Below are 24,444 nucleotides of genomic sequence, written 5' to 3' on the forward strand. Positions count from 1 at the left end.
AGAAAAAAATCCTGACCCAGTACTACTGAGAGAGGGACACTGCTTGCCCAGCAAGGAGCTGTCCGTTTCAGCACCACAGCCAACGTTTCCACTTTGTACTATGCAATTGGAGGATGCTGTCTTAAGTCTTCCCTGCCCCAGGCCCACCACTTGCACTATCAGACAACCAAACTCCCCAGGCCAGAGCCCCTGCTAGATACTTACTAGTGCATGCCACTTCTGGGGGGTCAAAATCCGCTCGGTAATAGCCAGTCCGGCAGGTGCAGATGGGAGATGCCTCTGAAGGGGATCGGCTGTTGGAGGGACAGTGGGAGCAGCCCTCAGCTTCCTGGCTGGCCTTGAACATCCCGGCAGGGCAGGCTGTAACACAAAGAGACCATCTTAGAATTAATGGAGGAGTGGCAGCCAGAGGCCCTTCCCTGGAACTGGAAAATGAAACATTCTGTCCCCTTAAAAAGGACATTGAGATACACCCTTGTACAAAGTGAGCATTTCGGATTGAGGCAACCCCTACTTAACACTTCCAAGTCATCAAACATCCTTAGTGAAATATACCTTCCTGGTACCAATGGCCTCTCTCACTTGAACAATATGAATAATGATTCTTCCCTTTCAGGTGTGTCGAGAGATTTAATTGAGAAAATGAATTAATGTGTAGCGCAGTGTCTGAGGCATAAGTGCTCTATAAACGGTTATTCCTTCCCTCTTCCACCTGTTAACAGTCAGGGCCTTACCCTGATTCACTCAGTGAAGAAATTTCACCTGGGCCTCGGATGGAAAGAGGTCCTGGTTGACAATGAACTGGACCCATGGTTCTTAAATCCCATGTTGCAACACACATGAGGGAAACTGTGAGCTGTGTTAACACTTATTATGAATGGTGGTAAAGGGCTGAAATTCATGAGTGATTCGTTAAGAAGAAATTAAAGTGATTTCAAGGTTACTGGCTTAACAACATCATTCTCCCTTAATTGCATTTTGAAATGCTTTGTGTGTGGGGTGGGGGGGGGCAAAGCAGGATGCCTTTGTAGGCAGTGCACCAGGGAATGTGTCATGCACTTGGTGTCATCTATCATGTACATGTCAGTGGGGAAGATTGGGAACGCCTGGTATAGCCCGATGCCCACTGGAGCTGTTCTCAGATATGAGGCACTTATTCTCCTTGCTCCATGGGTTAGCCTGTGAAGAGCCATGCCCCAAAATGTCTGGCTCTAGGCCATCCCTCAAGCTTTTACCATGCCTCATCTACAGAGACCTTTGACTCCAGACATCTGGTCTCTGCCTTGCTGATTCCACAGAAAATTGCCCCTGCCTGCCCTGCTTCCCTGAGGCCCTTCCTCACTATCTCAGCTCCTGATCCTTCTGGCCCCCAAGAAATCTGTTCTGGCTTATCCTCCTTTGAGACCAGGTAAAACTAATTTCATGGTCAACTCATTTGGCTTTCCTACATACTTCACTAATTCATTCAACAGACATTTACTGTGACCCTGCTGAGAACCTGATCCAGGGAATTTTGAGAACAGAGCCTGCCCTCAAGGAGTTCTTGATCCAATGAGGTCATACAGTTGCAATACAATGTGATCGTTACCATAGTAGAAGTACCATTATAAAGGTTTCTACTTATACAAAGCTCATCTTCCCAAATACACTGTTCCCTCCTGGAAAGTGCAGAGTATTCTTTAACAGTATCAGTAGCCACCATCTGTTAACATTCTTGTTAAGTGCTTTACATGCATTCCTCTATGGGGTAGCTATTATTAGCTCCATGTGGTTACTAAGGAAATTGGGACAGTGAAAGGTTAAAAGAATTGCCCAGAATCACACAGTGGGAGAAGTAACAGCGATGATATACATATAAACTCTTTGAATAATATCCACAGATTTTCTACCAAGACAAGAAAGAACGGTTTCCTATGCTGGATAAGTTTTCTCACTCCTTTGCTCACTTGAAGTGAGGTATAGGGTTTCGGTCACTCTGAAGTGCCCCGGGGCAGAAGCTCATCTTGAATGGGAGGGAATTTCTGAAATGGAATGTCCTGGAATGGCATAACCCAAGAGTGTTCAACGCAGTCCATGCCCTTAGGATTTTTAACACCTGTTACTTACAAAAGGGGTCTGTGGTCAAATATTTTGAATCTGTGGGTTTAAAAAGTTCATCTCATCTTTTTTTTTTTTAAATGATATTCTTGTCTGTTTACATTCTTTTTATGTATGTATGTATGTATGTATGGCTGTGTTGGGTCTCCGTTTCTGTGCAAGGGCTTTCTCTAGTTGTGGCAAGCGGGGGCCACTCTTCATCGCGGTGCGTGGGCCTCTCACTATCGCGGCCTCTCGTTGCCGCGCACAGGCTCCAGATGCGCAGGCTCAGTAGTTGTGGCTCACGGGCTGAGTTGCTCCGCGGCATGTGGAATCTTCCCAGACCAGGGCTCGAACCCGCGTCCTCTGCATTGGCAGGCAGATTCTCAACCACTGCGACACCAGGGAAGCCCCATCTCATCTTTTATTACAGAATTTTTCAGAACTTCCCAAAATGGGATACAGAATGCTGTGTTTTCTCACCAAGAAGCCCTGTATTGTAGAGTACCTCCTCGGATTCAATTTCCATGGAACGTACTGGGGTAAATGTTGTCTAGGTGCTACAATAAGGTTCTTAAGGATTTCTTTTGTAACTCATGTAAAAATGGGCCACTTGCTACCCATCTCAGTACACTCAAATAAACTCCGTAGAAAGAAAAAAAAACATTCAATCTCTACAAAAGGCTCAACAAATAAAACACCATAAGAAAAACTGAATGGTACACCTAGTATCCTAGAATTTGGCTTGCTGATCTATCTTTCCAAGCCCACTCAGTAAAGTCTCTCCCCCTATTTCTTTCCTCCTCTCTCCCTTTCTTCTTTCCATATCTCTTCCTTATCACCCATGAGAAGGACTTGGCCATTTCTATTGTAAATCTCCCAGCGTTTCTGCACCCCATTCAGTTCTGGAGCTGGAGAACACAGAGGAATCCCAGGCCTGTGCTGCCCAAACACAGCAGAAGCTCTTTCTCTGGAAAGTGGGGGAGGGGAATGGGGAGACTCATGCATTCACTGGAACCCTGCCACATGTAATTTTCTTAATGTATCAATCCAAGAGACACAAGGTGTTTTCACTTTCTTTCCACCATTTAAAAGCCTCCTTGCTTTACATTTAATACGTTAACAGCATAAACAACCATCCTGATGTCCACAAGTAGCAGAGGGATTTAGAAAGTGTCTTCCTCTGAGATTTCTGATGAAGGAAGGCAGAACTGGGTGTCTCTAGACTCTGACAGCCACAGAGGGAGGAAATGAAGGAGAGGGAGGCCAAGCTGAACTTTAAGAGAGAGGAGCTCGGAGAAGGGTTAGGGTGAAAGGCCCTGGGAGTGGATATGACTCCATCTTCCCCAGAGCAGTGAGCACTAGGTAGTGATCAAACAGTCCTGGGTCCGATTCCTGGCTCTGCTGGATCCTAGCTGGGTGATCACTGGCAGGTCATGTAATCCTCACTTACTCATCTGTATAAAGTATCCATAAAAAAGAAATTTAACACTTCTCACAACAACTCCCACAGGTCATTAGAATTTATTAAACTCAAATATGAAAATTTACCTATGCACAGTAAGTGTTAAATAGTGTTAATTCCTCTTTACCTCCATTTATCCAGTCCCTCTTGAAAAATAAGTTTTCTTTGCACAAACTTTTAGAATTGAGGGTTAGAATATAAACTTAGAGTCTCAAAGTCGGCAAATAAATCCTGGAACCAAATGGAAGAATGTGTTTCTGCACAGATTATTTGTGTTTTGTATAATAGGAGAATCATTATATCTGTAAAATATTTCTTATCAATAATTACAAAATGGATGAAACATTAATATTCACATTTCATAAGTTAATATTTTATTAAATTCTATGTGTAGGTAGGTATTCCCTAATTTATAAAGAAACAGTATGCCTAGGTTCATTTATTGAACATTTGGACCGTAACTTGTTTTTTTTTTTTTTAACATCTTTATTGGAGTATAATTGCTTTACAATGGTGTGTTAGTTTCTGCTTTATAACAAAGTGAATCAGTTATACGTATGCATATATCGCCATATCCCCTCCCTCTTGTGTCTCCCTCCCACCCTCCCTATCCCACCCCTCTAGGTGGTCACAAAGAACCAAGCCGCTCTCCCTGTGCTATGCGGCTGCTTCCCACTAGCTATCCATTTTACATTTGGTAGTGTATATATGTCCATGCCATATATACACATATATACAATGGAATATTACTCAGCCATAAAAAGAAACGAAATTGAGTTATTTGTAGTGAGGTGGTTGGACCTAGAGTCTGTCATACAGAGTGAAGTAAGTCAGAAAGAGAAAAGCAAATACCGTATGCTAACACATATATATGGAATCTAAGAAAAAAAAAATCATGAAGAACCTAGGGGCAAGATGGGAATAAAGACACAGACCTACTAGGGAATGGACTTGAGGATGTGGGGAGAGGGAGGGGTAAGCTGGGACGAAGTGAGAGAGGGACAAAGTGGACTGTACCTTGTAAGCACACTTGGGCTATATTTTCTCACAGAATTACTGCTTTAAATAATGCTTAAAGTGCCAGGCTAGTCCACAAAGCCTTTTTAAACTCATCTTGTACCAGACGCCACTAATGAGAAATAGAAGCGAATAAGATTGTTATTTTACTACAAATTTACATAGAAAAATAAATAAAATTGTGCTGCTCCTTGAGGAAAAGCAGCTTTAATTAGAGGTGATACGTGGAGCTGCTGGATAGAGTATAACAAAGAATATTTAGACCAAGGGAGGCAAAAGCAATCGCCTCAGCCCAGAGAAGTCACCTGAGTATATAAAGTGGTCGGGAGTAACACAGCGGAGAATGGTGGGGACCCCAGCAGCCTGGGGACCGCACACCTGCCTGCAGCCTCAAAAAATAACAATTAAATACTGTGATCATCTAATCAAGCACATATCCACACTGTCAAGCCATTTCGAAGCGGATAACACAGCTACTCGCTTTAATATCATTTCAAAACTCAGGGGCTGCCTTTCTCTTGATTTAAAATTATGGTCAGCATTGTCACTACAGTCATGAACCTCTCATTCAACTAAATTTTACGGAAGATCTAGGTGAGCTTGGCACCTTGCTAGAGGAATAGAGCAGAGCACAGAGGGTGGGGGGCAGACCCTGGGAAGTGCCCGCCTTCCTTGGGGGGTGAGGAAGGAGGCAGAGGATGGAACGCTGGCTGATTCCCACTCAGCATCATCTGTGTTATGCTTATGTGTGCACAGGCTTGGGGTGGGGGACCCGTCAGGCAGGAAGTGCCTGACTTGGCGGATCCATCACCATGAGACAAGGACCAGAAGAAGCATCTTCTGTGGCGACTAGGAGGTGAGATTCAAGAGAGGCAAAGACAAAGCTAGAAGGAAAGAGGTGGAAGAACAGGAGAGGTAGGAAGGGAAATTAGGTCAGAGAGTGCTCAGCTCCATCTCAGCCAGGAGGGTTTCATCACTATTCCAGGAGGTGGGTGGGAAAGAAAGAGCCGCTGTGTATTCCCACAAGACCCTTGTCCACGGAACACCTGTGACTTGGAGGGCTGCACATTTCTGACACCAGCGCAGCCCGGATGGCTTCGTTTCCTTAAGAAAAGGGGGTTGACTTCCCTCCATTGTAGGGGATCACAGTTCAGACAGGTGATAGATGCAGCTTTTAGGTGGCACCCCACATACACACCTCTTTCCCCGCCCCTGACTTTGGCAGAGAGGAAGAGACAAGACGTGAGGTCCCTAAGCATGTGTGCATTTTCCATTCCCCAAGCAAAACATGCAGCACTTCCCTCCCCCTTCGAGCAAGAAGGGACTGGTACACGTGACCTCTAGCTGGTATCCGGAAGATCACCTTGAAACGCCCACCCAACTTCTCAGCGTCTCGGAGATGTAACAAATTACCTAGTGCTTACGGTGCTCTGGAGAACCCCCTCCCCTGCCATCCCTGCACACAGCCCTCCAGTGACACTAAATCCATCACCTACAGTACTATTACTTTATAAAGAAACAGATTAAGTGTCTCATAAACAGTGCAGTGATTGAGATAATGGAAAGCACCTCTCGTCCCCATCTGCAACATCAGGTTATGAAGCATTTCCAAGCAGCCAGGAAGAGGAAATTAATAGAAGCAAGAGGGAATAACCACTTTTATGCAATTTCCTCAGGAGATAGTGGACCATCTAATCTTTATTGGAGCCCTTTAACCTGTCACTCAGCACTCGCCAGAGCCTCTTTAGCGCTCACAATTTTTCTTGATATCCAAGGAAGATAAAATGAAAACCTCATAACATTATTTTATAATTTTTGTACGTGGAGGGGGCACCGTGCCTCTGCCCCTGCCCCTTCCACAGAAGCCTCGCAAAACAACATTTTTATGCAGCAGGAATGTGGGAGAGCTTAACTATTCCCTGTGCATGGTCGGGGGTGGGGGGTGGGTCACAGCTTCTCTGCAGGAAGGAAATCTCTCCTTGCATTTTAAATGTGATGCTTCCCTCCACCACTGCCTTCTGTCCTTGCTTTTTCTTTTTAATAATCTGATTACTGCTCCTGATCTAATTTTTTTTTCCCCAAATGAGTTTGCAAAGGTTCATGCCAATGAATATTCATCCCCTGCTTAAGAACCGGGTGCCTTTTTCTCAAGGCAGGTGCAGCCCAGCAGCTGGCTTGGGAGGTGTGCCTGCCTCGCTGGGTGACAGTGAGAGGGGCAAGGCTCGGGCTCCTGGCGGGGAAGAAAGAGGTAAACAGCCCTGAGCTCACTGCCTCTCAAGTTCCCCTTGGTCTCCAGGCTCTGCTCCTGCTCCGGAAGACAAGCAAAGAGCCAGCCGCTCTGGGCAGCTGCTGAGATCCCTGGGATGGGCGTGGTGGGCGGGGCAGGGGGTGGGGACAGGAGCTTCCTGCAGAGCATGCGCACAGCTCTGCATGGCTCTACTCACAGGTCTTGTGGCCTCTCATTGAGCCCGGTATAGTATTTAGAGTCACACCTGCAGCTCAATGCCTCCCTCATCTTCACATTATGGGGGCTGACCCCAGGGGTTCTTGACTCTGGAACTCCAGGTGTGAAACTCCAGGGAAGGAGGTGTGCTGGGGTTCCTTGTCTATGCTCATAAACAGTCTTTGCGTTTCCCAGAAATGGGTCTCCCTGAACAACCCCAGGCCATCCCAGTGGGACCCAGGATCTTGTGAAACCCCCATTTCCCCTTATAGTCAGGGCAATGTGTTGAGAAAACCACTAGCATAGAAGTAGTTCCCAGGCACCCAGCCAGCCAGCCAGCCAGCCCTTCAACTACTGCACTAGATTGAAAGTTCTCTGAAGGCTGATTCTGGGTGTTGCCATCTTTGTATTTTCCTCTCCCTGGTACTGAGCACAGGCCTTACACGTAGGCACATGCATTCTGTGGCTGGTTGAACTGTAAGTTCACTGAAGGCCTGCTGTGATAAGACCCAAAGATAAAAGCTGTGATTAAAAAAATAATAACAACAACAATAATGACAAGATCTTAATATTACAGGGTAAGAGGTGACTGGCAGTCTCCTACAAAGTGTGAATTCTTAAAACTTTTCTCCGTTAAGACCTTCAAAATGTCCAGAGTTTTGATCCAACAATTCTACTTCTAAAGGAAAAGCAAGGAGATGTGGAAAAAGATTTATGTTAATGGATGCTTACACCACTGTTATTTATAATGTGGAAGAAAGAAAGGAAGGAAGGAAAAAAAAGAACTTAAAAGTCAAATAATAGGGTATTCACTAAATAAATTATGGAACATCTGTATAGTGTGATACTACAGAGTCATTAAAATTATGTCATGGAAAAATATCTTTAAAGTAGTTTTAAACTATAGAGTATGAACGTCATTATACATACACATACAAGCATATACATATATATGCAAACATATATATAAACCATAAGCAGTAAAATAAAAACTGGGAGTGGTAGCAATGATGATGATTTTGTGCTTTTCCATAATTTCCCAATGTTTTGCATTGTATATACAGGACTCGAGTAACCAAAGAAAATCTCAATCACTACATTTTTAAATTTGGCGGAGGACACAAAAGTATGGACGGCAACCTCCAACCCCAAGGAGCTGAGATGAGCAGGGCAGGTCAGAGTGGGCTGCTTACCGAGGAAAGCTCTACACCAGAGGCGGAGATGCCCTGTGCCAGGGGTCTTTGGAGGAAGGGGAGAGCAAAGGCGAGCTGGGAAAGCTGCCTGGGGATGGTGGCACATGCACAGGCCTTGAAGGACAGGTAAAAGTTGATGCGGAAATGGGAGGGTGAGGCAAAGGGAAAAGAGTGCCCCAAGCATCAGAGAGAACAGGACCCACACTTGCCTGGAGTGCCTGGGAAACCTGTAGGAAGAGGGAACCTGGCAGCAGAGACTGCCAGGCACACACAACATTCAAGGGGCCACAGCAGGAGGTGAGCTGCGGCGCTCATGTCTATGTCAACCTGCCCACATGAGGCCAAATGGGTCTCCAGTCCCTGTCTCCATGGGCCCACCTCCAGCTGGAATGGCCTGCGCAGAGGGAACACTTAGCTGTGTCATACACTCGTATCACTCTTGGTGACGCTTGCTGAAACTGATGAATGCTGCAGGCACCTTGACACAGACGAGACTGTAACTTCCAGCGCTATTAAGCTTCTCCGGCAGCAGCAGCAGCAAGCCTAGCATGCATCAATCAGCATGGAAGTTGTTAAAGACATGGGGTCAGGGTCAGGGGCACTTAGCCTTGGTGAAATGGGGAGATCACTGGTCAGGACTGAAACACGACCAACAGAAGGGCAGTGTCCCAAGGGGGGAGAGGCAGGCACTTCAGTCCTTGTCTCTGATGACGCCTGTCCCTAGGGAACAGCCAGGCACAGCACAGTCAAGGCCAGGTTCAGGGAGGGAGGCTGGGCTGGGCATCAGAGCCTCTCAGCAGGGAATTCAGGGCTGCATCCTGCAATCCTGGCCCAAGGTCAGAGTGGTTGGGTAGTGGGATAGCATAAAGCAAACCCAGGGGTTTTCTGTGACCTACGCCAGAGATTCTCAAGCTGTGGTCTCCAGACCGACAGCAGAAGCAGCGTCACCTGGGAACTTGTAGAAACTCAGAATCTGAGACCCCACTCCAAACCTCCTGAACCAGAAACTCTGGGGTGAGGCCCAGAAATCGGAGTGTTCGCAAGCCCTCCAGGAGATTCTGATGCAGCTCCAGTTTGAGAACCGCTGCTCTAGACCTCCAGGTAGAGAGGAAACATCCTGGTCTTGGCGTCTGTGAAAACTGCCACTTACTGGTTATGTGATATGCAAGTTACTTAACCCTCAACCTCAGCCCCCTCCTCTGTAAAAAGGGGTACTAGGGTAACTTCCTTCTTGTAGCTTTGTGAAGGTCAGTGCAAACTTTCTGGAATGTAGCATCTCCTCAGTAAATAGCAGCTGGGTGTTTTCCGCAAGGAGCCAGGCTGAATGTTTTCATCAATCATTCATTTTAAAGTATTTAAATCGGCCACTTAATATAAACTTGGAGCTGTGCTCGGCACTGGGATCCACCAATGGATGAAACACGCAAAGAGCTCTCCCCCATGGAGCTGACATCCTAGTGGAGGAAGACAGATCTAAACTGGAAATTCCAACAGAGGTAATCAGTGTAGGAGGCCGGATCAGGGACCTATCTGAGTCTGGGAGGGTCTTGGGCAAGTGAGGTCTAAGTCAAGTCATACAGAATGAATAGGAGCCATATAGGTTGGCAGAGGTAAGGTGGGTTAGTGAGGGGAAACAGAGAACCCTCCACGTGGAGGCACGTGCAAAGGCCCTGGAGAAAAAATACGACTCAGTCAATAAACTGAGAGCAGTGTCTCCATGATTGATCAACGTGTAGTGTGAGGGCCACGGGCTCAGGCAGACAGTTGTTCGTGGGGTGGGCAGGGGTCAGTTGGCGAGGAGGAGGCTGAGTCTGGAGAGGTAACCTGAGCTCATGGCAGCCTCTGGACTTTATCCTTAGGTCCTGAAAGCCACTGATGGGTTTAACATGGGGAAAAAACATGCATCAGATTTTTGTGTCTGAAAGATCACACTGGCTGCTGGGGAGAGAAGGGATCAGAGGAGTGGGGACGGTTAGGGGAGACACAGGAGTCCAGAAAGAGTGCCAAGCACCAGGGTAGTGGGAACAGTCAAGAGTCATTTAGAAGAAGAGGATCTGGTGATTGCTGTGGATCACTCATTCATTCAGCAGAGCCCCTGCTGGGTGCCAGGCACTTGTTTGGCTTGTACCCCAATTTCCTACCAATGCTAGAAAGCCCACCCTCCACACTTCATCCACTTGGGCCAGGCATTTTCCTCTCCCTGGAGTTCTCTTTTAAAAATCCTATACCCTAGCAGTGGGTTCACTGTCCCTATGACTTTGAGGGGGTTGAGAGTGACATTAGGAGAGGGGAGAGTGGAGAAGGTGGGGAGCGGCTCCCCTGGGAACTGGCTGGGTCTGATCCCCAAGTCTGTCCCCTCCCCGCCAGCCTGCAAACGGGGCTGGAGGAGCCCACCCACCGAGGAGGGTCCTTCAGACTCAGGAACCCTTCGGGACTTTGGTAGCGGAGGGGCCTCTAGCTGAAACCACCCCCGACATCTACTTGATGTCACTGGACCCTGAAGGTGCAGTGCTACCAGGGCGCCTTCCCAGCGGGCCACCTGGACAACCAGCGGCAGCTGGGGGCCCCATGGAGCCGCTTCCTAAGCTTTAGCCCAGCAGAGCCCTTTCCCTTTTATACGCTTGTCTCATTTGGGGAGCACTTCCTATGTGCCCTGAGTTCGACGTAAGAGAGTCACTTTCTTTACCTTGGGAAAGAAGAAGGCTATTGTTGAGGAGTGAGGGCAGACGTACAGGGAATCAGAAGTGGAAGGGGACCTGGAGGAGCCCTCAATCCAGAGGTAGCAGATGGCCAGTGAGGGTGGAATTCTTTAGATGTGGGGCTCCAGGGGCAGAGGAAAGCCTCCTGGAGAAGAGCTGATGTCACAGCCAGGTGCTGAAGGAGGTGGGTGAGCCCATGCTGGGGGGACAGGGCAGGAGGGGGTCTGTCCTTGAGAAGAGAGTAGAAGCACCCTGCCAGCAGCAGGACAGACTCCTTTAAGGGAACATGGTCTTCCCGGTTCCCTCTCCACCACCAGAGAGATGCTTCCTGGGGACCCTGGGACTCAACAAAGAGGAAGTGAGGGTCAGGTCACTTCGGCTACTCCAAAGGGCCCCAAGGTTCTCTATCTTGATCCGACCCATTGGGCCACAGGGCTGCCAGGCCTAGACCCCCACTGCTATGCCAGGGGAAGGGGAGGGCAGGGAATCCCCACATGCCCCCTCCCCAGGCTCTATCTCCACCCACGTCAGAGCCTGGCTGCCAGCGTTCTAAAAGCACTGTCAATCTGGTAGCTCTGGGCAGCAGGCAAGGGGACATATGCTGGCAGTCAGGCTGCTTCCCACATTTTCGAACTGAAGTGCTTATTTTACCCTTTGAGAAAAGCCTTATTTTTAAGTATTCCCCTGACGCAGACCTTGATGGATTCCCTTTAAAAAATAATTTATAGCAAGTCTTTAAGATAAACGAAGGTGACTTCTTACTGCGTTTCTCAAGGCTGGGCAATGATGAGAAGCCACCCAGGGCTCCTCGCTCTTTCCTGTGGCCGGGGCAGGGCCGGCCTCCTGCACGCACATAGACAGCCAGGCCTGGTGAGTCATCACACCCAGAAAAAGCACTGCTGTCCCCTGGTCTCTCTGCTTCTCACAGAGCCAGTGTGAAAAAAACAAAAAAAAACAACCATGTTTGGATGCATCACACAAATCTCATTTCCGCTCCAAAACCTGACAAGGCAAATAGTACTCTTCTCTTAGGGAAGGTTGTTATTGTTTCCCCTTTTTCTAAGCTTCCTCACCCCAGGGCTCTGGCGAGACCACAAATCACATGCAGTCAGGCTGCAAAAAGACCTTAGAAACACCCTAGAACAGGGTTAGCCCATATAGCTATGATCACCAACCCCCAACGCCGCCCATGACTGACATCGCTAATCAATCATGGCACTCATTCCCACTCAACCCAGACCAGAGCTCAGAATCTTTAACACAATGTCCCAGGCAGCCACTACCCACAGATCAAAGTTGGCACATCCCAGATCTATGATGGGGAAACTAACACCCAGAGAAGGCAATGAATATCTTGGCCAGAGATGCACAGTCAGTGGGGGAACCGGAACAAGCCACAGAGTCCGCTCCACTTGCCTCATCAGGACAAGCCCGCTGAAGCCCTGGGGCGCTCACTGCATCCCCATCCCTACCTACCTCGACTCCTTCTCCTTCTCATCTTCAAGCAACACTCTTCTCCAGCTGGAATGCCATGGCACCTAATTATTCTCTCTGTGTGCATCCGGGGAAGAGCTGCATTATGTTTAAGTAAGTGTAGCTAAGAGGTGCCGCATCTCAAGAGAAGGTCAAGTGCTGCATATGTATAATATAAGATTAAGATTTTCCCCTTCTGCGGTGTACTTGATAAAATAATTTCACTGTGACCTTTACAGAAACTCAGGAGTAGAAATGGGCACAGTGGAATTTCCAGTTTCTCCCTAGGTCACAAAGTCATTAACACCATCAATCTATGACACTATTACACACCATTCAAGTGGGACAAGTGAGCAAAATAAATGATTTTTATTTTTTGGTAATGACAGAGCAAAAGCATCGAGGTCAAGATTTTCAAGCTGGATCACCAGAGCTGTCTTGACAGATAAGGGACAGGAATCCTTCCCTCATGCTGCCCTGGCCTGGCCTGGTGGCCCAAAGAGTGTGGCATGGGCCTTCCTGCAGAGTGTCAGAGAAAAGGGGCCTGTCCAAAGTCACAGAGGAATCAGTTGGGTCCCTTGCCAGGAGGGTGTGTTGGGCCCTGTCTCAGCTCCTAAACTGCAGTGGCAGTGGGTGTACCACTCAGCAAGTCCTAGTGTCGACTCTAAAAAAAGGGAAATAGCTGTGAGTAATAATCAGTATTGAAATAATAAGGTTATACTCATCCCAAAAGATTCTCCAAGTAGGAGTGAACATGACATTTATCCAAAAGGCTGAAGGATGACAAATTTGGCGGAATATGTTTTGTCTGACCCATGACTTTGCTCAGGAACCTCACCAAACCTGAACAGGGAAAAGGGGCTCATGGATTCTGGAATAGAGAGGATGCCATCCTTGGGCGCAGCTGAACAGGGCCGCCCAAGGCACTGGACCCCGGGAGGCCGTGTGAGTGGCCCAGCAGCTGTTGTAAATCAGAGCAGTTGGGAGAGGGCTCCTGCTGCAGGAAGGGCAGAAAAGGGTTGAAGAGTTGTATTCTGTCTCCAGTGACCATTTATTCCCAGGTGCTGAGAGGTAATTTCCAAAGTGCTCTGCGTCCTCCCTATTTGCAGTTCCTGGATGTACATTAGCATCACCAGCTGCCTTCAGATTTGTCAGTTAAACATGATTAAGGGGGAAGCTTCCAGCAAAGATCAGAGGTGTGAAGGGTGCACTTAGCACTTAGATCTTGGTGCATACCTAGCGGAGGCCGAGAGAACCATCCCTCTGAAGGCACCGCATGAGGGAGGGCCTAGGGAAGGAGCGGCAGGGGCAGACCTCCGGGAGAGCCAGGAAGAAGGAGTGGGGAGAGCGGGGACAGGCCCTCCTGAGCAGCTTGGGAGAGGACTTCCCCAAACAAAACAAGTCTGGGGCTGAAGGGCTCACAGGAGCCTAGCTGGACAGGAGACTACTACCCTAACCCTCCACTGCAGAGGAAGGGGCCTGCTTTTCCTTGCCCACCCACTCCCCACCAGCCTTTGGGTCAGGCCAGCAGAGGCCTCTTATTAAATGAGAGACTAGCCTTTCCTGCAGAGCACAGTTGGGGCGTGATGCTGGGTCCTCTCCTCTCACCCTCAGGACCCTTCTAAGGCAAGGTCTGTGGGTCGTCAAGCTGACCTCCACTGGCTAAAATTGGTTACAAAATTGTGTCAATATTATTAATAATAACAATAATGTTATTAATAATAACAACGATCAGTATTTAAATAGCATTTATCCAGGGCCAGGTACTCGGGTGCTCAGCATGACCTCATTTCATACTCATAACAGCCCTAAGAGACATATGTTACAATTATTCCCATTTTGCACATCAGGAAACTGAGGCTCAAACAAGATCAGCAGCTTGTCTGAGGCTCCACAGCTAGTGGTGGAGCCAGGAATTGAACACAGGCTGCCTGACTCATTGGTTGGAATGTTTTAAAATCAAATAACTTTCCTTGCAACCAATAAAAACTAGTGTATATCATGTTAAATGCAAACTATGCCAACATAACTTCATGGGGATCCTTCCAGCTTCTGAGTTAAAGACTCCACTACTCCAGAGCCATAGGAAGCAAGTTCTGTCATCTTTTTGAGCCTTGGTTTCCTCATCTGTAAAAATGGAATAACTGTCCCTATCTAATAAGAGTTGTTTTGATCATTGAATGAGATAATGAATATAAAATGTTGGGTGCAGTTCCTGGCATGTATTAACTACTCAATTAAAAGTAACTGTTAATATTATTCTGTTATAAAATTGTAATGTGTTCGCTATAGGCAGTGTGCTATCACCTTGCTAATGTTTTACATTTTTTATAGTCAACATTTGTCCCACCACATGGGGCATTCTCATCAAGGTTTAATAATGCATGAGCCTCGGCTTGAATTGCTAAGATTTAGGGAGGTAAACAGAAGCATATGTGACTTCTGGGCAGTGACTGTCAAGAGAGAAAGCTAGCTGGAAAGTAGACATGATGGCTGAAACTCAGGCAGCCATCTTGGGCTGTGAAGATATCAGAGCAACAAGTTTGAATATACTTGGGTCTCTAACACCAGGCTATGGAGTGCTCTACCAGCCTGCATATATTTTACATGACAGACAACAAATCTCTATATTTTAAAAACTAAATTATCTTACATGTTTTCTCTTTCTCATAGACAACTGTCATCCTAACATACCATTTCTTTTCAATGAAACTTTCTAAGAAAGATAGTATCATTCCCATTTCACTGGCAATGACATTAAGGCTCAGAGAGTTAAAACAACTTGCCTGGTATTTCACAGCTAATCTGTGGCAGAGGCAGAATTCAAAACCAGATCCGCTTGGCTTCAAAGCTGATACCCTTCCCAGTTATATTTACTAAGGTAACTTATTCATGGGGGTGGCAGCATTCTGTATTTATGGGCATGTGCACTTAGGCTTGAGAATGACATGTTCAAATGCACATGAGTTCGGATGAGAGGCTTGGGAAAGGGACAAGATGTATTGCTTTCCTGCTCTGAAGTCATCTTGCCCTACTTTCCCTGCTTCCAAGGGGAGGGAGGAACACCAGCTATGGTCTATGTCATATACTAGCTCTGAGCGCTCTGAGTCCCCCTGCCTGCCTGGATTCCTGACCAGATGTAAAAAGGTGATGTCTCGTTGCTGGACATTCTGCAGAGGCCTGCTCTGAAAGGCAAATTCATCCTCCCTGTGGCTTCCGGTGGGCAGAGGGAAAGGAAGGCAGAGTCAATGGTGAGACTGGCTGATTTTCCAGAGGGCACGTGGGCAGCCCAGCAGCAGGTGGGGGGTGAGTATTCACTGGCAGTAACTGCTCCCACCTCCAGTGGGTGCCAGCTTCCTAGAACATAAGATGTTTGCTATAGACATGACATATGGGCACTTGAATTTTTATTGTTTACTACATCTCAGTCCAAATATGCCAAAAGAGGCTATTACCTTTATGCCAACTTCCCAGATAACTTCAGAATGGAACAGAGGTACAGAAGTAGCCAGCCTGCTGTCCACCAGCATCGGGGGCACAGAGCAGTGAGGGCCAAGGAAACCACATGCATTGAAGTCTGGATTTCCTCATCATCAGACTAATAATCATTATAATCCTATGAAACTTCATTACTGAATTCCCCCTTTACCATTTCTACACGTAACACTCATTTGTTAATAACCAAGATAAAGGTCCATAAAACAAGATTGCTCCCATGTAACATGTCTTTCTCCTAGCTCTCAATAAGATTCCAGAATTTCATCAGAGGAATATAAGCGCTTCACCAAGATGTGTCAATTATTTCAAGATGACAGGTATTCGATTCCCAAATTCATCAGTGGGGGCTGAGAATGTATTGGTTCATCAAGCAAAGCACATCTCTGGAAGCACTCTCACCATTTGGGAATCAAATAATAATTGCAATATGAACACCTTGACTTTTTAATGGATTTTTTCAAGCTAAAGGGTTTCGACACATTCTCCACCAACCCACTCTCAGATTAATCTTCTTTGCAGACTTCTGAAATAGTGAAGGCACTGGTTTTATTCCCCCATTTTGCAGAGGAAGAAACTCGGATTTTCAACTCAGAAGCTGAGTGACTTACATAAACAAAGCATATTGGAGGCAAAGGAAAGAAAGGCAACAGCTCTTTCACTTTGGGGCTCCAATCACTTGAGTACACAGCTTAAGAAATATCACTCCTTGGATCCAGGCACTAGGCCGGCTGCTGGAGACACAGAGCAGAGTAAGCTAAGGTCCCCATTCTCAAGGAAGACAAGGACAAGCCTAATGAAAGAACAAAATACTAACAGTAATTATAATATAGCATGATTAATGGGAAAAGAGAAGCATGTATAGGAGTGGGGGGAAAAGAGAAGCATGTATAGGTGTGGGGAGAAAAGAGGCAATCCCCTCTCTGTATTAGTTGGGAGAGAGGAGAGGTCTCTTGGAGATGACAGGTGATCTGGGTTTTGAAGCATGAATTGGAGTTTACTATGTAGATAAAATGAAGGAAGGCATTCAGGCAAAGAAAATGGCATGTGCAAAGGCATGGTGATTGGGAAAGAATCAAGGATGTTTAGTAGTTTGCTAGTGTCCTTGCTGTAAGCCCATCATCAACCTAATGAACGAGAAGACTTTGTCTTCATGGGGAGAGATATCAGCTGTTTCAAATAGGCTGGAATTAGTCTCAAATGGAGGCAGAATGTTGCACTGAGTCTTGAAATAAGTAGGAATCATGGATGTTTCAGGAACACACACTTGTATCCCCCAATGCTGAGTCTCTCTTGATGAGTGCCTGCCTAACTCTCCCACCTGCTTCCGACCTCCCAGAGCTAATTAAAGAAACTCTTGGACCTGGCTGATTCCGAATAGCAGGATATGGGTGTCTCAACCCTGGAAGGGGCTGCCCAGACTTCCTAACCCTGAGATAAGCACATTTATAATGCCCTGAAACCACTTGTCTGCATTCTCTGGGACCTCTTTTGTCCAGAGCAGGATAACAGAAGTACAAAAGCGTCCTTCTGAAGGAGAGTTAGTAGGTGCAATGGACTGAATGTTTGTTCCTCACCTACTCCATCAAATTCATATGTTGAAGTCCTAACCGCCAATATGGTAGGTATTTGGAGGTGGTGCCTTTCAGAGGTAATGGGGGTTAGACTACATCATGAGAGTGGGGCCCCAATGATGGGATTCGTGCCCTTATTTTAAAAAAAGAGAGACATGAGACCCACCTCCCACCCCACCCCCGCAAGCAACAAAGAAAGGGCATGTGAGGATTTAATGGGAAAACAGCCTACAAGCCAGGAAGTGGGCCCTCACCAGACACCAAATCTGCTGGCACCTTGATCTTGGACTTCCCAGCCTCCAGAACTGTGAGAAATACATGTGTGTTGTTTAAACCCCTCAATCTGTGGTATTCTGTTAGAGCAGTTCCCGCTCAGACGGTAGGACGTGTCTTCCTTTTCTCCCAGGCCCTGGCCTTCCCTCCAGGCGCTGGCTGATTCCTGTTTCCTATGGAGGCCTCCTCTCTGCTCCAAATCAGGCTGTACTTCCGTCCTTCTCAGGCAGCGCCCCGTGTGGATTTATGATTTAATTTGTGTGTATGGCACTAAGAAATGATTTCTGGGCTGGTCACTTAAGAAATGATTAAAGACCATCATTTCAAACCCACAGCACTCCCTGGGGGAAGGGAAGCGGCATGAGTCAGAGGAGGTGTCGGTAAAGCACGGAGATGGACGCGTGACAGGGGAAGCCAGTTGCCTGGGGGAGATGGAGGCAGGAAGGCAGGGCCTGGATGCCTTGTTTCTGCTGCTGGGAGGGATGTGCTGGGGACCTCTGACCCACGCTCTCAGGACAGGGCGAGCTCTGTCCCCCATCAGACATCCGTGATGCTATCTTTGTCCAGACCAGCAGGTGCCTTCTGAGGCAGTCGTGGGCAAAACCAGGCCCAGGCTCCCTTCCTCGGCATCTTTACAACCTCAGAGCAGTAAACCTGGGCCTGAAGGTGGCTGAGAGTGAAGGCAGAAAACAATTCATAAAGGCCTCCGTCCTCCAGAAGCTTTCCGTGCGCTGACACGGACCAGAAACCCGCATGCAGGATTTCTAAATCACCCTGCCATCTCTTCCCTGGAAACAGCCAAATGTTACACTGTACCAATTTATGAGATGTGGCTGTAAAGTTCTGAGACCAGGTAATAAGCCTGGGAAGATGCACTCAGCTACCCTCGAGGAATTCCTCAAAGTCAGGGCTGTTCTCAGCACCTCCTGTGTTAATCAACCCGCTCAGCCATCAGGAAACTCAGCTAAGCCCTGGCCCCAACTGCTCATGGCTGCACATTCAACACGTGGCCCAGGATGTCACAGGAGGTGGCAACGGGTGAGCAAAATTCACCCTGAGTGTTGACTCCAAACGCCAGGGTTCCAGAACCAATTCCTAAACCTTTGCTGCCTGTGAGGTCTTGGGCAAGACCCATTGTCGCCTCTCTGGGCCGTAGTGGGCTCATCTGTGAAATGGGAACGGGGGGAGTAAAAACAGCTCTGCACCTTTGCTGTTGGCTGGTGGACACACACAAGTCTTGATTTTCATGTGAATTACAGCTCCCGCGATTGCTCACCTGAGCCTCTGAGACATCCGTCATGGTAAATGACACTTTGATTGTTGTAAACTCCTTGTATTCTGAATAGCAAAAATAGCTGCAAGAGCACGTTCTCATTTATATCTTACAACGTCTCTCAGCAGAAGGGACAGAGACAGAGAGGTCCCTGGGAAGGAAGGGGCTGAACCTCAGTTCAGCTGTGCCGCTGATGGGTGTGAGCCCCCTCTCTGGACCACACTGACCCCTTTGGTGAAATGAACGGTTAAACTGAATTCAATGACCCGCCTATCCCTTTAACACACGCTTGCTCTCACGGTCATCCATTCATCCTCCAGCCATTCAGTACACACCTTTATTAAGCAGGGGCCCCCCGCATACTACAAAGGCAAGCAAGAAGCAGTCCCAGCCACAAGGAGCTCACGCCCTGATATGGAGGACCTCTCCCACTTCTATGCGGCTAATCCAACCACAAGCACTGTCCTTTCCGGCTGTACCCGTGGGTCAGCTGGGGGCACCCAGAAATTAAAGGCCGTGCTCACCCAGCATGTTGAAGGCAAGGTGAAGACTCAGCTCACCTGGATTCAGGCCTCCTAGAGAGATTTCCCCATTAGTCTGTAGCGCTTCTCCATCAATAATGATACCAACCGTAATGAAGATAAATATCTTGCAATGAACTGTCGCTTTTTCACATGGGAAAAAGCTATTCAAATTAAAAGCACTTTGGTCTCTCTCTCTCTCCTTTATTTCATTTTCTTGGCATATCTCTGAGCTAAAAGAAAGAGAAAGAAAGAAAGAAAGAAAGAAAGAAAGAAAGAAAGAAAGAAAGAGAAAGAGAGAGAGAGAGAGAGAGAAAGAAAGAAAGAAAGAGAGAAGGAAAGAGAGAAAGAAAGAGAAAAATCTATCCTGAAAAGGGAGAGGGAGGACCATATCCAGCAAAGATTTTACTCACCTCCTAGATTCACTATTTCACGGTTCTGCTGCCACAAACATGCCCTGTGCGGGTGTTCATTGAACTGCCATCATAACCTGCTCTTCAGAGGTGAGGGGGCCCAGGATGGGACTGGAGACCGTGGAGACCAGGGCTACAAGGACTGCTCCAGGCTTCCCAGGAAGCTGGGGACGGAGCCAGGGGGACAGACATGATGGACGCACTTGGCCTTTATTATCATTCTTATTTTTCAATGTGCAGGCTTTAATTAAGTTGACCCACACAGCACTAGCTTGCCTACTACACACAGTTAAAAGCTCCAGTTAGAGACACAGGAGAACAGCAGGAGAGAGCCTCACCACCTCCCCCCTGCCCCTCCCCAGGCTCCGGAGAAGATGCTCCTTGTGATGGAGATGAACCCCACCCCACCCCCACTCACTCTCAGCCCCATTTCTGCTGGGATTGGAGCCTTGCCCTAATGGTCTCATCCTCTCTTCTGTATTTTCGGCCTCTGTCTCTAGGACGCATCCTGTGGATGGTCCACCAGCAGATGTCCCACACCTGTTACTTCCCTAACCTCCCCCCCACTCCCCGCATCCACCTGTCTCCACATCCTGTCATCTGTCCGCGCCATTGTCAAATCTCCTGATTTCTGTCTCTACCTTGGTTCAGGCCCTTGTCTTGTCACCAGCTCCCTGATTTCCCCGACTGCCGCTTGCCTCCCCTGCACACCTGCCAGAGAAATCTTCCAATAACAGGAATCTGAATCGATGCCATTTTCCTGTCTAAAGCCTCCGAGGGCGCCTCTGACTTGGCAGTGAAGTCCCATGCCTGGTCGTGTCTTTTCCAAGCCCCTTGGGATCAGTGGTCCTGCTCACCCTTCCAGCCTCTTCATCAGTCTCTCCCTGCCCCTAAACACCCATGCCCGGCTGCCTGAGGCACTCCCATCCATGTGTCAGACCGCTCAGGTCCCCCTCCTCCTGGAAGCACTGCGGCTTCTGTACCTGTTCTAGACTTCTGTGCGCCCACACCGGGTGTGACTCTTTACCTGCCTGCCTCCCCGCTAAGCTGCTCCCAGTACCCTGTGCATCTGTGCCAGAACCTAAACAGCACTCACGTATTCGTGTCGAATGGGCAAAAGAATGGGTACAAGCAAGATAAACATTGAAGAGCTCAGACCTCTTGTTTACTTTTCCGTACTATATGACTTGTGACCTTCCAAGACGTCGCTAACATGAATCCCACTCTCTGCAGGCCCTACTCACCCAGCTCTGCACCTGAAATGTGCCCATTCCCTCCAGCTTAGCTCACACCACCCTACCCATGCCAGTGCCCCTCATTTCCCGGCTGGTGAGAATGCCTCCTCCCTGAATACCCCCCTTAGCACTGCCCGTGCATTTGTGTTCTGTCTGCCTGCGTTACAGTGCAGCATATGGAGTCAGGGGTCCAGGGGGGGAAAGTGGCCCCACCTCCTATAAGCTGTGAGACCAGAGTCACTAGCCTCTCTAAGCCTCAGGCTCCCCACCTGTAAATCAAGAATAACAGTAGTTCCTACCTGCTAGAAGAATAATAGTGCATAAGGACAGTGCATAATAATAATAGTGCCTACCTGTACTGTTGGAGAGTAGGTGTGATAATCCATGTAAAACCATTTGTTACTAAGCAGTCAAAAGAGTTAGCTCACCACCATCCCCTGCCACCTCCTCACCAGAATCTTCACCACCACCATCACCATCATCATCATCACCATCACCATCACCATCATCATTTGGTCTCTTTCACTAAACAGTACACTTCTGAGGCTGTATCCAGGTCACGTTTGTACCCTTCTATGTCAAGGTCCTGCAGAGCCCAGATGGTGGCTTCAGGTACTTGTTGAATTAAATTCACTATAATACTGTCCTTATATCCCCATTGGCTCTTGGGCTCTCATGTCTGTCCATGGTGGTCCTGCAGTCTTTCCACAGAAACCCCTGGCTTTCCCCAAGCTCTTGTCTTGGCCCTGAGCCAGTTTTAGGGGTCCTCTGGGATGATACAGGACTTCCTGTAGTTCTGAGTTTATCCCTCCTACCCTGCCCATCACCTGTGCTGGGGAGAGCCTGCATTTAGCGCCTCCTAGACTGGGCCTCCTGCTCGGATCACCTCACTCCTGTTGCCCTTCCATCCACCTCACAGGGAGGCACCCAGGCCTCACCTCTCCTTCCCCTCCCTCCCCCAGAAGTTGTGCAGCTCTGAGCTGTCTGCGCACAGCAAATTGTTGGTGCCTTCTGTGCCCTCCTGCCTCCCCGATGTTGGTCCCACCTCTGCACATGTGACCACTGCCTTTTGGATCTTAAAGGGGTCAGATCCCTATCTCAACGGATTGTCTGTTAGGCAATCAGCCCCCACCCACCTCCAACCTTTTCTGCTCCCCTCGGGCTCCCAGGGGCTGGAAGCAGGGGAACTACATTTCGCAGAATGCTGTCCTGTGGGGTCTGGATTAGAGCCCACCAAGGAGAGGCCCTCCCACCAGCGGGGGAGGGGGACAGGAGGCAGCAGCTGGGATGCCTCTTGGGCAGGGGTGGGAAGCAGCCACCCCTGTTTAGGCAGATGTGATGTATCACAGTGACCTCCACGTGTTGTCCCTGCATTTGCCTCCGTGCTGGGGGCAGCTATGACCATTGGAACACCACCTTCCGGCTATGGACCCCCTGGACATTAGTGTCCAACCTGAGAGCGCTCAGGGGCCTGACTGGCCTCTGTCTCCTGTCTCTTTCAAGGGTTTTGTAGGCATCTAAATTCCTATATCTAACATAGGAATATTATAGGAATATACCTAATCTGATTCTACTTGAAATACTGGGATATTTCTATATCAACTCCCTTCTCCTCTCCATACACAACTTTTTTTCTAAAATATGCTGAAATAATTCTTCCCAAAGCCCTAGTTTTATGCTACACACTCTAAGAACTTGTGAGGAAGGTATTCAAAGGTACCAGGAATATGAAATTCCTCAAGGACTTCGTGTGCTTTGCTGATGATGGAGGAGGGGGTGGGGTGGAACCCTGGGCACTCCTCCTCCCCCTCCCCCCTCCCCGCCACCTGATTCTTCCCCTCACTTCTCTGGAGGGAGAGAGGATGGAGATTTGGAGTGGGAGATGTCGGACTGAACTGAAAGAGGTTGGATGTAAAGGCAATAGTCAACACAATAAACAGTGGTTACGTACCAGACACTGTGCTGATGCTGTACAGAAATTACATAATTATGACAGTTAATCCTCAAAACAGCACAAACACCATGCACAATAATAACAGCAAATGGCCACCAAATGGCAGGCAAGGACTCCCTCTGGGAGAGTGTTGCCCTCAGGCCTCAGCTACCTTGTCATGTTCAGTTCTCCCCCCAGCCCACAAAGGAGGTGCTGTCATTACACCTTTTAATAGATGTGGAAACCAAGGTACAGAGAGATTAAGTAGCTCCACCCAGGTCCTACAGCTGCAAGAGACAGAATCAAAATTCAACCCAGGTCTGTGTCACTCCTGCACCTGATCGAAGTTGAGGGAAGGTGAAATTTGAAGCTTCAGACCACGACCTACAGCCATTTTCACTGGCCCTCAAATCCTAGAGATGCCAAGCTGTCCTGCCAGTGTCCACCTCTTTGAGTCCTTCTCACACCTGCTGCCCCTTCCCCTTCCCCATAACCACACTCTCCTCAGACAGTTCAAGCAGGGTGGGTGTTCTGATGGCTCTGCCCCAGGCCAAGTGTTCCCAGGGGTAATTTGATGAAAGCAATTTAGCTTTGCTTGCAAAGAAAGTTTGAGTTTCCCCAGAAACAATTTCCTTTAGAAAGAATCTGATTAAGCTTGTAAGTACGAGCAACAGGAGTTTGGGGTTTGGGGCAGGTTGTTTCTGCTCATCTCTCCCCCTGCCGCCCTCTCTGCTCTCTTCCTTGGCCCCAACTTGCCCTTCTGAAATCCAACTGAGGGCCACTCCTCCTCCTCCATGAAGCCGTCCTCTGAGCCCAAGATCTCGTCCTGCTCAGGGCACCACGCCTGGACCAGGATTTTCAGTAACACCCCATCCGCCATGAGCTTCCTCTCTCCCACTCTTCCCTTTCCCAACCTTGCAAGTAACTTCCCAACCTGCAAGAATTGTGCAAACCAGGAGGCGGGGCTGTCACAGTGACAGTGCCAAGGGACAGTGTGCCTCATTATCTCTACCAGCCCCCCAGAGTCACCCCCAAATCAACAGGACCTCTGTTAAAACAGTGTGCATACTTCACAGATCTTGAAGCCAGGAGGTATCTCTACATCCCTTGTGTGCCCTGGACCCCTTTAGATATATGTAGGTGGGCTTGGGGCGGCCATTTCTACCCAGACACTCACTTTATCCCGGCACCCTGGAGAAAGGAGATAGCTGGGGTGACAGTTGACAGGAGAGGGCGGCAAATCTGCAGTGAAGGGTGATTCACATCGGATGCCACTGCAGTGCCTCCTAGAGAGGGTACACAGGGATGGCAATTAGTGTACACATAGCCACACAGGCACAAATTGCAGAACCATTATTTTG

General features: G+C 48.2%; 1 protein-coding gene across 3 annotated transcripts in view; it reads right to left on the reverse strand.

Annotated features, from left to right (window-relative positions):
• EPHB1 (EPH receptor B1) overlaps positions 1–24,444 on the reverse strand; it is a 428,732-nt gene that overhangs the window by 140,139 nt on the left and 264,149 nt on the right. For all 3 annotated transcript variants that reach the window (XM_082393428.1, XM_082393426.1, XM_082393427.1), the window contains one exon: positions 205–360. In XM_082393428.1, coding sequence (XP_082249554.1) covers positions 205–360 — 156 coding nt within the window. The remainder of the gene's footprint in view (positions 1–204; positions 361–24,444) is intronic.

The sequence above is a fragment of the Balaenoptera borealis genome (genome assembly GCF_965194805.1).
Source record: "Balaenoptera borealis genome assembly, chromosome: 5".
NCBI lineage: Eukaryota > Metazoa > Chordata > Mammalia > Artiodactyla > Balaenopteridae > Balaenoptera > Balaenoptera borealis.